Source organism: Pteropus medius, unplaced genomic scaffold (genome assembly GCF_902729225.1).
Source record: "Pteropus medius unplaced genomic scaffold, Ma_sr-lr_union100, whole genome shotgun sequence".
Taxonomy (NCBI): Eukaryota; Metazoa; Chordata; class Mammalia; order Chiroptera; family Pteropodidae; genus Pteropus; species Pteropus medius.
In genome coordinates, this window is record NW_024340699.1 from 7,577,957 (window position 1) to 7,592,564 (window position 14,608).

The 14,608-nt window shown below is 41.1% G+C and overlaps 1 protein-coding gene across 1 annotated transcript in view; it reads left to right on the forward strand.

Annotated features, from left to right (window-relative positions):
- TENM2 (teneurin transmembrane protein 2) overlaps positions 1-14,608 on the forward strand; it is a 1,175,329-nt gene that overhangs the window by 835,748 nt on the left and 324,973 nt on the right. The window contains exon 7 of the mRNA XM_039877364.1: positions 5,257-5,466. Within this exon, the coding sequence (XP_039733298.1) occupies positions 5,257-5,466 (210 nt within the window). The remainder of the gene's footprint in view (positions 1-5,256; positions 5,467-14,608) is intronic.

Sequence of the window (14,608 nt, forward strand, 5' to 3'; positions counted from 1 at the left end):
AAAATAGTGACTTCACAGACCCCAAGCATTTGGGTGGGATGAATAATTTAGTCAGATGTCTAAATAAACAGCAAGTCTTAGGATTATCCCCTAACCAACTGTTTTCCTTATGTTAATACTTTGCAGTACTCAACTTTAATACAAAGGCCCTGTTTTTGTAAGTCCTTGAACTTACGAAGCCACAAAAGATTTCCAGTTTTTAACTTAAGAATTGCTTGCTTTCTTTAGACATCATTTATTCTGTGAGAGCGGTCACTCTGGCTATTTCTAGAAGGAGCTTTGTTTCTACCCATAGTTAATTACCTCCTTAGGATGACCTCTATGTGCATTCCAGAAGAGGACTGAGCTTGGGGTTCACAACTCATTCATTTTTTTTTTTTAGCAATCAGTCTTGTCTAATGGGAGAAATAGTGGAATGAACCATTCAAGGCTTGGATTTTGAAGTCAGACTGCCTGGATTCAAATCCCAGCCAGTCTGACGTCTGCTAGCCTGCAGTGCTGGGAAAGTTAGTCCATCTGAGCCTCAGTTTCTTCACTAGAAAATGGAGATGATAATACTGCTTTGTTCGTAGGGAAGTTGTGAATGTTAAAACAGAAAAATGCATGCAAAATCTTAGCTCAGTTCTTAGCACAAAACAGATCACATACGTAAGGGTAACAAAGTCATTGAACTTACTCTTGTACATTTAATTGCTCCTGGTAACTTTTTTTTGTTTCGTTTATTTCTTTTTGTTTTTTTTTAAACTCGATCATGTCTCTCTGGTCCACCAAATATCCTGACACCCCATCACTGCATAGATCAATTATGCAGGGTCTACACAGAACATTTTAATATCTGCTTGCCATTAATCTTTTGAATGAAAAAAGAACCAGTTGTTTTAAGTAAATTTTGAGACCTGATTTGCAACACACCCTCTATCATAAATTAGGGGATATATTAACAACAGTTGGGCCGAGCAGCAATTTCATAAATAATATTTACTGCTCTGGGGATAGAAAGGAGATTGTAGCCCTTTAATCTTGGGTGGGAGAACTAAATCAAGATCCAAATCAATTTAAGGAGAAAAATGGTACTGTAATTGAGACAGTGGGAGTTAGAGCAATGTGACTTCAACCACAGATGGTGTAGGATAAAGTTTTCCAGTATGGCTGAAGCAGATGATAAATGGTCTGGAGCATGGCTGGCAAAGAAGCACTGTGCATCTGCCACCTTTCACCCACTGCTAGTCCATATATTTTCTAATTGACGATGGCACTGTCCCCACTGAACCCAGGTCATCTTCAGAATCCTTCTCAGTGCAGCATTCCGAACAGCCACCACCAATGTATCAGTTACCACGGAACTGCTTTATCCAGCTGGGTCTTTTAATCAGAAAAATTTTGAGTTCGAAACTATCACATAATCTCATTTGGAAACAGATAAATTAGAAGAATTTGAATTAGTCCCCCCATTTTTAAGGTTGTGAGGAATCCAGTCACCACAAATAATTAGTTAGACTTTGATTTATGTGGGGATCTTGGAAAACACACACATACACACCCACACATACGCAAGACCATATGAGTTTAATGAATGACATATTGCTGCCTTTGTATGTTTCCTCTTGCTTTTTAATAGATCAGTTAAACATGGTTTTCTATATATTTTCCAGGGACTCTATACCCATTCAAAATGGACTTCAAACATAATTTTGGGGGTCAGGGGGTCTCCCTAGTACATAAAGTAGGAACCAAATAAGTGCATAGTTACATGCCCATCCCACACTAAGTATTTTAGAAAGAAATCATGGTCTATAAAGTGAGCCTGCATAAGTTCCAGCTTTCTCCCCTGTACTTTGGAACCTGTCTGTGTCTGTACAGATGGTCTTTGTCAGTTGGAATAGTCAGGGGGGAAAATGTAGCATAAATGAACAAAATTAGCAACTGACATAGCAAATAGAGAGCAGCGTACAATCTGATTGGGGGCAGATTAAGGGACTGAGAAATTTCCCAAGTAATGAATGGTAGGTACCAGCAAGCAAAGTTTAAGATGCTACCAAAGCACAGATTTAAAGTAACAGGAATCACACAGTTCTGTGATGTGTATTTCAATACACCGAAGTAACCCCATTGTGTTATGACTGCTCTTCCATTGTCTGTATTTGTATAAATTAAAAAGCAGTTCTGTCTGTACTATATGAAATGAATTCATGCTGAACAAAATTTCAAAAAGTTCATATAAAGAATGATTTCACAGCAACTATCATATCAGCCTCCTGGAAAATTGCACTTGAACTTCAGTTCCACCTCAGTCACTCAAAGGAATTTAAAAATTGGCTTCCAGCCATCCTTGTTCTTCAACGTGCAGTCTCAGATATGCCTCAATACAAACTTTAAAGCCTATTGATTGTGAGTGGAAATCTGTTGCTACCAGAGCCTCGCTGCTAAATGGACGTCAACACGAACTTCACAGTGGCCTGGTCAGGACACCTCTGCATTCAGGAGCCTTGAAGAAGGCAGAGAGTAACACTGCGACGAAGAAGCCACTTTGAACTTCGTAACAAAATTACGAGAAAAGCTTTGAACTCTGCTGGATGATGGCTGCCATAAATGGTTATTCAAAGAAATGTTTCTGATTTGAAATCTTGAGAGTGCCTTGAGATTGGGAGCTGGGAAACCGGAACATGATTTCCTGTAAATCACCCCCTTTTTTTGTATGTCACCTTGTTCCTTTTTTGTCACCATGCTGTTAGGGAAAACACTCTGCAGAGCAGTTGGAGAGTGGATTTGGGACTAGACAAACCTGAGTTTGTCTCCTGGCCCATGTCACTTACCAGCTATAGCATCTCGCCTCTCTGTGCCTCAGTTTCCCCCACCTATGAAATGGGGATTATAATACCTCTAACCTCATAGGATTGTTTTGAGAATCAAATGAGGTAATATATATAAAGTGGCTAACACAGTGAGTGTCAGGTAGTCATCGCACAAAACATTAGCAGTTAAAATAATAACGATAGCTATTATTATTAGACAGAGACCTATGGGGGAAGGTGAGTACTGATTCTGGTGAAACTCTGAAGTGTTCAGTCTAACTTTGCTGGGTCATCTGGCAAGAATATCGTGCTTCATATTCTTGGCTCCCAGTTATGAATGAATTGAATTTTTCAAGTCAAACTCCATTTATCAGTTGGTCTATTTCAGGGGTGATTCTGGGCAGTAGTTGTGTTCCTGGGAAGTAGCCCCTAACATTTAGGAGTGTCTTATCTCCTATTTCTTTTTTCACTACCACCCTTAAAAGGGTAAGAAGCTAGTGGTTCGATGCCTCTGTGCTCTTGGTCATCAACTTTCCTCTCACCTAAGTTCCTTTCTTCTTCTTTTGAAGATTTCTCAGGTACCACCATTCCCAGGGTTCCTCACCTCTACCTCTACCTGGCCAGGCTGGACCAAGTGTCCCTTTTTCTACCTCACAGCACCATATCTTTACACACTACCGTCCTGCTCTTTATCACGTGGCAGTGAAGTGACATCCTGTCTGCCTCCCCTGCTGTACCGTGAGTTCTCTGAGGGCAGGAATGATGCCTTGCTTATTTTTGCTTCTACAGTGTCTCAGAGGGCACATAAGAGGCATCTGTATATTATATTGAGCCAAACTGATCTATCAACAACATTTCACACAGTGAGGAATAGATTAGGAAATGGAATTATAAAAGCAACGACAAAAATTGGCATTCATTTGAGGTGCCTGAAACTGTCTCCCCATATATAGTACATCTAAAAGCAGGAAAACATATTGATTCTGACTCAGGAGCTTGTTGTCTGAGTTGAAACTCAAACTCGACTCTTCCATTTGCTTTCTCAACACCTTACCCTTTCCTCTGTACTCCTGGCTTTGGGGCATATCCTGTGGGCTGCTACTCCTGGCTCATCTTTCTGAGCTTCCCAAATGAACCAACCAGCAGGCAACACTTGCGAGGACCATCCGATGTAAGGGTAACTTGGGTGAAAGTACACATGGCAATTATCCGCAGCAATCTGGCTGCCAGGAGCTCCTCGCCATGTGAACAGAGAGGTTGACGCAGCCTTCCATGCGGGAGGACTTCTTGACTCAAGGGCAATGCCAAATCACTGCACATCTCCCACCAGGCTGGCTGCTCCTCTTCGTGGCCTGAAGTGGCTGTGCTGCTATTTATAGGAATTTCCTGTGGTACACCTCCCCCCACTCCAAAAAAAAAACACCTCATGGTGGAGAGAGTAGGGGCATCGGTCAGCTCTTTGGGATGCAAATGTGTCACCCTTTCCACCTCTCCTCCACTCTAATCTAAACTAATTAATCTGGTTTTAGCCTACTTCATTTATTCATTCGTTCAAGTACTGTTTGTTAGGAAGACATCAAGGATGCAAGAGTGAATAAAATAGACAAAGGTCCATCTTCCGATGGTAACAAAGGCTATGAACATATTTAAACAGGCTAATTAATAGGCTAGAGAAGATAGGTGAGCAACTTTCAAAAAGACAATCAGGGAAGGCTCGAATGAAAAAGCAGGACTGTGAATATTAGTGGGGTGGCAGATGGGGGAGAATGTCCCACAGAGGGGACAAGAAGTGTAAAGTCTGTGAAGATGGAATGATGGGGCCTGTTCAGGCAGCAGAAGTAAAGATGGCCACTTTGGCTGGAAAATGAGGGGCCAAGTGGAGAGGGAAATGAAAGGCAGCTCATGTCAGAGTAGGCAAGACACAGAGGTCACCCTAAAGAGTTGGGATTTCTTTCTGCATGCCACAGGAAGCCACTGGCAAGTGCCAGGCAGGGGCACGATATGACCTGGTCTCTGTCTTTAAAATGCCGTCCTGGCTACAGAGAAGACATGGGGACAATTGAGAGTAGATGGGTGTGTGACAAGAGTGGACACAGGGAGATCAGCCAGGAGACAGTTGAGTGAGAGATGATGTGGATTTAGGTTAGGACAGCAGCAGGGGACAAAGAAAGAAGTGGACATTTTCCAGACTGGTTCCATGTTGGCTGCGTAGATGGCTATGTCTATTCATGCCGGCTTTCTGAAACATGCAACTAATTACTGGTAGTGTGAGTGTGAATTTAGCCATTTGGAGAGACATCACACCACTCGAAAAAATACATCTGGAACATTTTCTTTTCTTTCTATCCTCTTTTTTTTTCCCCCCCCAAGGTATTTTTATTGCAAGGTGATTTCAATGTAACTTTCTCTGAATGCTCTCATGACACTCATTGCTGACCTTTGACCCCTCTGTCCTCTTTCCCAGGTCGTCCCATTCCACCTACATCCTCGTCTAGCCTCCTCCCATCTGCTCAGCTGCCTAGCTCCCATAATCCTCCACCCGTTAGCTGCCAGATGCCATTGCTAGACAGCAATACCTCCCATCAGATCATGGACACCAACCCTGATGAGGAATTCTCCCCCAATTCATACCTGCTCAGAGCATGCTCAGGGCCCCAGCAAGCCTCCGGCAGTGGTAAGGAAAACTGTGGTGTCTGAATGTGCGGTGTTGTGTGCTTGACAATGTGAGTCTCCAGCAAAATGACAACTTTGAAACAAGGGCCGGGGAAAAGTTGATGTGGGGGAAGTATCAAGGTGAAACACGTTGGTTGTTTTGTGGCATTGCAGTTCCAGGGCACACTTGTTGAAGGTCACAGATAAGGCTTTGCTTATCTGAACAGAGTTTGCTTATTCCTTCCTCTTTGGGCAGGAAGGAATTTGCCCACTGCTGCACGTGAGAACACGCCAGTCTCAAAGGTAACGTGCAAAGAGACAATAGAATGTGACTTTTGTATTATTATGATTCTGGTCATAGCCAGGTGACCCTGGAACCCTTCATATGCCCAGTTTATGTGCATCTCAGATCTCTTGTTTTTGATGATTGGCTTCTGACTTTTCTTCCTTGTTTGTTTAGGTGATTTTGCTATGATAATGTGTTCCCTTGACATGAATATGGAACGTCTTTCTGAGTCTAAGGTGTTTGGGTGGTGACTTCCCCTATAATCCTTTACTTGTGCCACTGTACTTGAATTTAGCAAGCTGGTCACGTGGTACCATGATAAGCACTGCCTCTAAATCCCTAGTTCTCATTGTGGCTTTCATATTCACAGAGCAGAGAAATTGGTCCTGGAGTTCTATCCCACTTTTGAGGATTTCGTGGCTACTGCCTTAGCTCTCAACCTCAAATCTTAGGTGAAATTGCCCCAGGCCCAGCAATAATCATGCCTTATTTTGATTTCTCCTGTTGGTGATACATTCAGAAAACACAAGAATGTAGGAGTGAACAGTATCTAGGGTTATGTACCCATGGCCCAAGGGGAGACATTTGTAGATATTAATTGCTCCTGACTCAAAGGTTTTGGAGTTATCTTCTGAACTGGCCACTCATGGTGTTCACTAATGTGTCCTGTCAAAACCATACATTGCTTTTCATGCCAAGACTGTTCTCTGATGATACTGTGCTTTGGCTCTGTCCATGACTGTATTCCACCACTGGCCTCAACCTCTGCAATTAGAGAGAAACTCCTAAATACATTCAAGATGATTCATTCTGGAGATGGGATGATGAACTGCTCCTTATGATGGCCCATGCCCTTCTTCAAAGCCAGGCCTGATATATTTAGTAAACTCATATTCTTTTTCAAAAAAAATTACCTAATCAAATCTCTCATCAAATGAGCAATCCATTGTTGATATTATGAAGGCCTTTAATCTACCATAAATCTTTATTAGAACTCATCAGAGCTTCTAGTTTGAGAGAAATGTGATTATGGCACTCTTAAAATGACATTACATCATTGGGGTGATTGGTTTATCATTTGGAGAAGAGACATCAATCATAACTAGCATAACCACACAGTAAATGAATTCAACCTTTCTACCGCAGAACAATGACACTGTAATTGCTCAAAATCAGGCTTAAAATGAAATCGGAAAATGCTCTTTCTTCAAATATGATGTTAACTTAATGGAATATATTATGAAAAATCATGTTTGAGGAAATTCTATGTAATTAAAAATATGTGGAAATATATTCCCTTTTTCTTTCATCAGAACCTGATTTTAGCTACAGAACCATTTTTTTTTTTTTTGCTGCAGAGATTATGTTGCATTAAATGAACTATCCTCACTTATGTTTTGCTGCTTTTTATTTCATACTATGTAATCGTGATGAATATTGTATTATGAAGGACAAGAGGCTTTTGAAATGAGGTGCACCTGCTGATAGCTTTTTAAAAACAGACAATTATTAGCGAGAAAATGAGCTTTAAAAACTATATCCTTTTATGCATATATGGATACCCAAGCAAAGATGACTTCCTTAAGAGAGGTCAGTTCGTATTTCGGAGCTGTCTACAATGTATTCTTAGTGATAATGCTGTGAGTGATTTCTTTTCTTTCAGATGTTGTTTCTGATTGTAAGTTGTTGATAGGGTATTTTTGTTGGCTTTATGCCTAATCAAGACCTCATTTTGGTGGACACAACAGATCTGTATGTTCAGAGGCAAACTGATCCATTTTTCATCACTCACACCAATTTGTTCAGCTCAGTTAAGATTGATAGGGATTTAAGCTTCAGAAAAAGGGGAAAATGTCACAGAAAATTTGAGGGTCCATTTTCATCCCAAACAAGAGCTGTGCTGATATGATTACTTCACCTAAGGGGTGAAGACCCCATTGTGCAGTACCCTTGTTTTCAGAGCACACTTACCTGAGGACGTAAAGCTCTCACCAACAGGCAGTCAGTCATTCAAAATTCTAGACTCTGACTTAGCTAAAGTGAGTGACAATCAAATTCATATATGTGTGCATTCACATCTGTGTGTGTGTGCGTGCTCGTGCGTGCACGCACATGTGTCTTATGGAATGGATTTGGGGTCCAGGACAAATTGAGGATTCTATCAAGATCTGAATGCAGTGGCCATGAATTTAAATTTGACATAAAGGATTGAAAATAGAATTTGACACAGAAGATGCAAAGTGCAGAAATGTTCCTGGGTATCCTAAATTGAGTTTGATGACAAGGGCTGGATTTGCGGGGTGGGTGCCATGGCACTAACAAAGTGACCATGTCATGGGTTGCGTTATGTTTAGTTGGTTAATTACACAGAATTCTTTTTAGTCAGTCTCTTGGCAATGACCTTGTGTCCTGAAGATCTGGTATCGATTTGGTCTATCTCTTTCTTAGATGAAATAAAACCCCCTCCAACACAGTCAGCCCATACATGACAGTGAAAAATTATTTCCTGCTGTCCTCTTACTGTTTCTGTTATTATCTGACATTAGCGAAGCCCATCATTGATGAGTCGCTGTTCACATTTCCCGCCCTAAGAACCTTTGTTCTAAAGATACAAGCTGGACATAAACTACACAACTAAAATGTTTTTGACAACAAGAAAAGCTCCTTGAAGCAACAACAAAACTTTACGTTTATGGTTTGACTGTCATTATTTTCTATGACTGTACTGCATTCTTTAGTGGACGGTACTAAAATCTCGGCACCTTTGGAGCCAAATTGCTGTAACCTTTGATCTATGCCATTTGAGCAGGTACTCAGGGACGGCTAGTGAGATGCTCAAAAGAGTGGCATTTCCCTTCCCCTCAAGATATCCAAGTTCCAGCAAGTGGCTCTTCCTGTGTTCTGCCTTCTGCCTGGCCAGGTGAGCTCCAGAGATATTTCTTATATACAGCAGTATAATATCAAATCCTATGAAATAACTCATCTGGAAACAATAATCTGGATCTGAGTGGCAGCATAATAGTGGTCCCCACAGATGCAAGAATGATAAGCTACCCTCCAAATCAGAATAGGGTTTGCACTTTGCTCTCAGCATTTGAGACAGAAAACATACGGGCAGCCACACTGCCATCAAAGGCATTGGCTTACCTCTGCTCTCATAGAAGAATGAGTTTTAGTTTTCTTAAAAGTCTAAATAAAGGGGTTTAGAACACTCATTAGTCACATCAAACCATACAGAAGTCATGTAACCAGGATGCCTCTGCTAGGTCCCTTTCAGTCCCTCTTCTGTGGCAAGAAAGCTGTCCCAGTTGGAGGGTCTCAGTTTGTAACTAAGCACGTTAACTATGCCCTGGTCCTTTTTAAAATCTCAGTGCCTTGGTTAATTCTAATGAAAACAGTACATCAAAACCAGCAAGATTTGGGTTGCTTAGAGTGGTCCAAGAATTCAGTTACCTAGCTAATTAAATGATTGTCTTCTTCATCTAGCACTATAAAGCAAAAAAGCTTCGGTTATTCATTCACTCATTTAGCCATCCATCCATCCTTCCATCCATTTATTTATTCATTCCTTTTCTTACATCTCCCCAATGATTTGTGAAAGCTTATGACGATTTTTAAAAAAAAAAAAACTGGAAAACTATACTTCGATAATGTAATAAAGGTATAGGAAAAATCTAGAGGGAAAAGCATACAGATAGGCTCATATATGTAAAGTCCTGTTCTGTTATTTAAGATCGACGAATACTTGATTCGAAGCTTCCTAGAAGCCAAAGCAAAAAGAGAAACAGAGAAAGAACATGATACACAACATCCCTGAGATAAAAACAAATCAGCTGTTTCAGGGAAATACTGCGAATCCTCATAGTGAGGCCAGAAAGGAATTCCTCTGAAAGGAGACAATTCTAGATGGCCAAATTAATGTGCTATAATGCATATTAATTTGTAAAGAATTTCCTGTCAAGATTTCTTATAACCTCCCTCCACGTAAACCATAGGAAGCCTTCTCAATTAAAAAAAAAAAAGTTCTACAAATATCCAAAAATTGCACAGCCCAAGGACAAAACTTGATCTATGGATACACCTTAGTTCTATAAAGAACCGTATAAACTGCATGTCCCGTAGACAATAGACCTTAGATGTCATTGCTCATAACTAAATCTTTATGGGAATTAGCTAACCATGAGGTTATAGTCACCACCCAGAACCTAAAAAGTAGTTGTTCTGTTACAAATTTGTCTTGACAGCCATAGAGAGGTTAGACTTTAGATCCTCTCATTGAAAACTAAAGACAACCTTATTTATTGGGCATCTCCCATCAGCCATGGGGCTGAATTTAAATGAAGAAGAAGGGAATCTATAGTATTTTTTTCTAATTAATGAAACTTCTTTCCCTTATATGTTTTAGGTTCCATGAAGAATTTTTCCTCTAATATGTTATAAATTTTCTTGCCTTCTTAAGCAGATTATGCCCACTGTGATTTAATTTAGTTTAGAATTTCCAAAATAGCTCACAGCAATTATTATGCACATTGATGATTGTGCTGTGCTGATAATACCAACTAATTTTTTTTAAGTCATTGTACATTGTGAGGCTGCTTATCCCACCTCTTCTAGGGCACTGCATTTTAACTTTATAGTCTGTTCTTTCTATGCTTTTCTTCCTCTTCTTGGCTTCACTCCATCGTACAGAGACCTCCTGGTCCTGGTATCAGGTCCTTCGTTTTATAAATTTATGGCCTCCATCATATATTATGAAAAAATGGGTAATGATGGGGAAGGAAGGTAGATCATGTCTCAGCTTGGGGGAATATACTTCTTTTAGAAAGCATATTCAATATACCTATATCTGACTTGTTTTGCCTGTTTTAGATATGTTAGAACTTTGTATTTCATCAGTAAATGGGAAGGTTTTGAAAATAGTATTTAATCACATCATGACTAGTAGTGGCATAGCCAATCCAGGAAACCCAATAGGATCCTCGGCTAAAGGAGACTGCACCTGTCCAGGAGAAGCTTCATTGTCACTCTGGATTCTGGGCTTGGGAAATTAAGTCCCACCATCATTCGCTTTCCTAAGTCAGATTTCTTTTGTGTGTGACCCGCTGGGTCCCCAGTTCTTCTTCTGTCAGCTTGTATGTGTGGGTCAGACATGCAAAGCTACCTGGCACCCAGGCAGTGGTGTAGCCCTTGCTGCCTCATCTCCAGAGCAGTTCCCAGCCCCCAGGCAGTGCAGGCCAAGTTCAGTGAACTGTCTCAGGGCTATAGAGGGCACAGAAACAGCCCCCAATCTTGCTCCAAATGCACAGCCACACCAGATTCGGCTCTCAGCCCGAAGCCCTCTCCCGCTCCACGCCAGCTGCTATGCTAAGGACTCTGTACACCTCACTTCGTTAACCTTTATTTAACCCCACCGTTGTACCCATTTTATTGGTGAGAAAGCCGTGACACAATGAAGTTCAGTAACTTGCTCAAAGTTGCAAAGCTGGGAGGTGAAGGACCTGAGTTTCAAACACAATCTTCTAATTCCAAGGACTTTTCCCCTTCCCGCCCTGTTAAATATTAACCTCCAAAATATTTGTGCGGCTTATTCAGATGTATAGAAGACAATGAAAGCATCATATTAAGGGGCATTGGTCATTCTTATGGTCTGATACATGTGGGAAGCAAGAGTGTGCTGGGAAAGCTCCAAAGTGGAACTTGGGTTTTCTGTCTCTAGTTCACCGCATGATCTTCAGTGGGTCAGTAAAACATCCCGCACTCAGTTTCCCCACTTGCGTAGGGTGGGCATTGGCCGGAAGGGCCTCCGAGCGTCCCTCCTTGCTCTAACGCTCTGTGTTTGTAAGTTCCCTGCATCCAGCTAGATCAGGCTGTCCCCGCATTTACAGGCCCTCTGACCCCTCTTCCTGGACTGTGGATTTCACTCTGCCCTCTGGGCCATTGACAAAACTGAGATCCACACAGTCATGCAAAGCAGCTCCTGGCAGTTTCCTTGCTGCAGCTGGAAAATGTGGTTTGGAGTCCTATGACACTTGGTTGAAAACGCTGAAGGCGGCCAGGGGAAAAAGCGTAGCATCACCACTGCTGACCAGTGCACCTCAGCCCGCCTCCTAAACAAGGTCTCCACCCTGAGAACTGGGAATTGATCGTCCTCGGGACTCTGTGGACACTGCTAACTGGCCCAGCCGTGTAGCAAACAGAGATTGGGCCTTTGCTTTTCACTTGTCCCTTCTTTTGTACCCCCACACTCCCCTACCCTCGTGCGCACACACGCGCACGCGCGCACACACACACAAGTAGTTTGTAGGTCCAGCGATTTCCGGCCTGGCAATTTCCACACCACAGTGCATGTGAGCTCACAAGCAAGACAGACAGGTGATTCCTTTGGAGATACACACTATGGAAGTGACATACAGCCCAGAACTGCTCCTGCTCAGCAAATAATGTAGCTATTGACAAAATTCTCAAGATCGATAAGCACTGTGTACATTCCACCTCTCCGTCTCCGTCCCTGGCTTCTAGGTACATACAAAAAGTTGTCCTGGGCAAGATGTCCCGGGGGCTCAGTGTGACATCTTAACAGTTCCCTACCCTAGCGATTTTTACCCAGAATCTTCAGCTTCTCCCAAATTCCTTTAAAGACTACAATTAATTCTAACTGGCTTCTCTGCATAATATTCAAGAGCCACTTTAAAATGTGACCCCAGTCCCTTGTTAGAGATGTCTCGATTCTCTGTTAAATGAAAGAATAGATTTCTTTTCTCAATGGGCAGTTATAGCCTCAGCCCCTGGTGATCCTCTTAGACTCCTCCCAAAAATGATAATTAAAAATCACTATATTCTTAAAAATGGGGACTCTGAAGTCCATACTACTTGCCTTCAAATCATAGCTAACTACTTTCTAACACTATGACCTTGAATGACTTATTTAATCTGTATCTCAGTTTTATTTGTTGTTGTTGTTGTTGTTTTGTTTTGCTTTTTATCTGTAAAACAGGACTAGAGTCTACAACTCCTCAGATTGTTAGGAATATTAAATAACATTCGGATGCATCTAAGTATCTTGAAAGGAGATTTAGAGAGTTGGAACAGAGATCAAGTTTGATATTGTTTACTTTTTAATTTAACAAACACCTAGTATGGTAAATACGGATAATAGGAAACTTACCATTTTTACCCTTTTTCAATGTACAAGTTCTACAGCCTTAAGTCCCTTCACATAGTTGTGCAGCCAGCACCCCTTCTGTCTTCAGAACATTTTCATCTCCAACAGAACTCTGAGCCCATGAAACTCTGACTCCCCATCCCCCTCCCCCAGGCTGACCACCATCCTTTTATTTCCTCTTCCTAGAATTGGACGGCTGTAAGTACTCATGTAAGTGGAATCATACAATATGTGTCCTTTTGTGACTGGCTCGTTTCGTTGAGTATAATGTCTTCAAGATTCATCCATGTTAGAGTATATGTCAGAATTTCCTTCCTTTTTAAGGCTGAATAATATTTTGCTATCTAGATATCACTTATTTTTGTTTATGCACTCATCAGTGGATACTTGGCTTGTTCCCACCTTTTGGCTATTATGAATAATGCTGCTGTAAACACTGATGTACAAATTCCTGTTCGAATGCCTGCTTTGACTTCTTTTGGGTGTGTACCCACAAGTAGAATCACTGGATCAGCTAGTAATTCTGGGTTTAATTGTCAGACAACATGCTATAATGTTTTTTACGGTGGCTACACCATCTTACATTCCCACCAGCAATGTACAAGCTTACAGTTTCTCTACATTCTTGCTAACACTTATTTTCTGTTTTTGTTTTTGTTTTTGTTTTTTATAGTAGCCATCCTAATGCATATGAAGTGGTATCTCATTGTGGCTTTGGCTTGCATTTCCCTAACAATGTAATGATGTTGAATATCTTTTTATGTACTTATTGGTCATTTGTGTATCTTCTTTGGAGAATTGTCTATTCAGGTCCTTTGGCCACTTCTTAATCAGGTTGTTTGTTGTTTGTTGTTGTTGAGTTGTAGAAGTTCTTTATGTATGCTGGACATCAATCACTTATTAGAAATATGATTTGCAAATATTTTCTCCCATTCTGGCAGTTGCCTTTTGACTCTGTTCAGTGTCCTTTGATGTGCAAAAGTTTTTAATTTTGGTATTTTCCAACTTATCTGTTTTTGTTTCCTAGACTTTCAGTATCGTATAACATTTTTAAGGACTTATTTCATAATGGCCATCGTTCTCATTATTTTTACAAATGTTAACCCATTTAATCCTCATCACCGAGAAAGATAAAAGCAGCCCTTGACTCTGGGGACTGGCCTGACACTAACATCCAGGCGTCAATGCTCTTAGGAGCTAGCCTGGCATTCTCAGCTGGGTTATGGTCTTCTCTTCTTGACCATAAACAATCTTGCAGAACACCAACACTCAGCAAGGCCACTCTGTGACTGGGATGAAATGAGAAAAAGTAAAAACAAGTTCACTTTATAACATGGCCTAAACATAGATAGAAACACAAACACAAAAATACAAAGCATCCCCCTCTCCAAGCTAAAATGTGTAACTGCTCTTTTTCTACCAACTACAGTTTTAGACTCTTCTAGTCAGCCCTTCCCATGGATAAAATATATCGAGATGTCAGACCATAGAATTATCCCCACTCTGCGGCATCAAAATCAGAGTGAACCTATTTCTTTGAGCCCTTCCTAAAGCCACCTATCACAGCCCTTTCTAATACCCTCCTACTGAAGCACCCATGGCTCTTCACTGTGTGTCTTCTCCCTCCTTGCGATGAGTTAGTTAATCAACCCAACTTTGATCACATTGTGCCTTTGTTGGTGTTGTGGCTGGAGGACATTGACACCATTACACTGT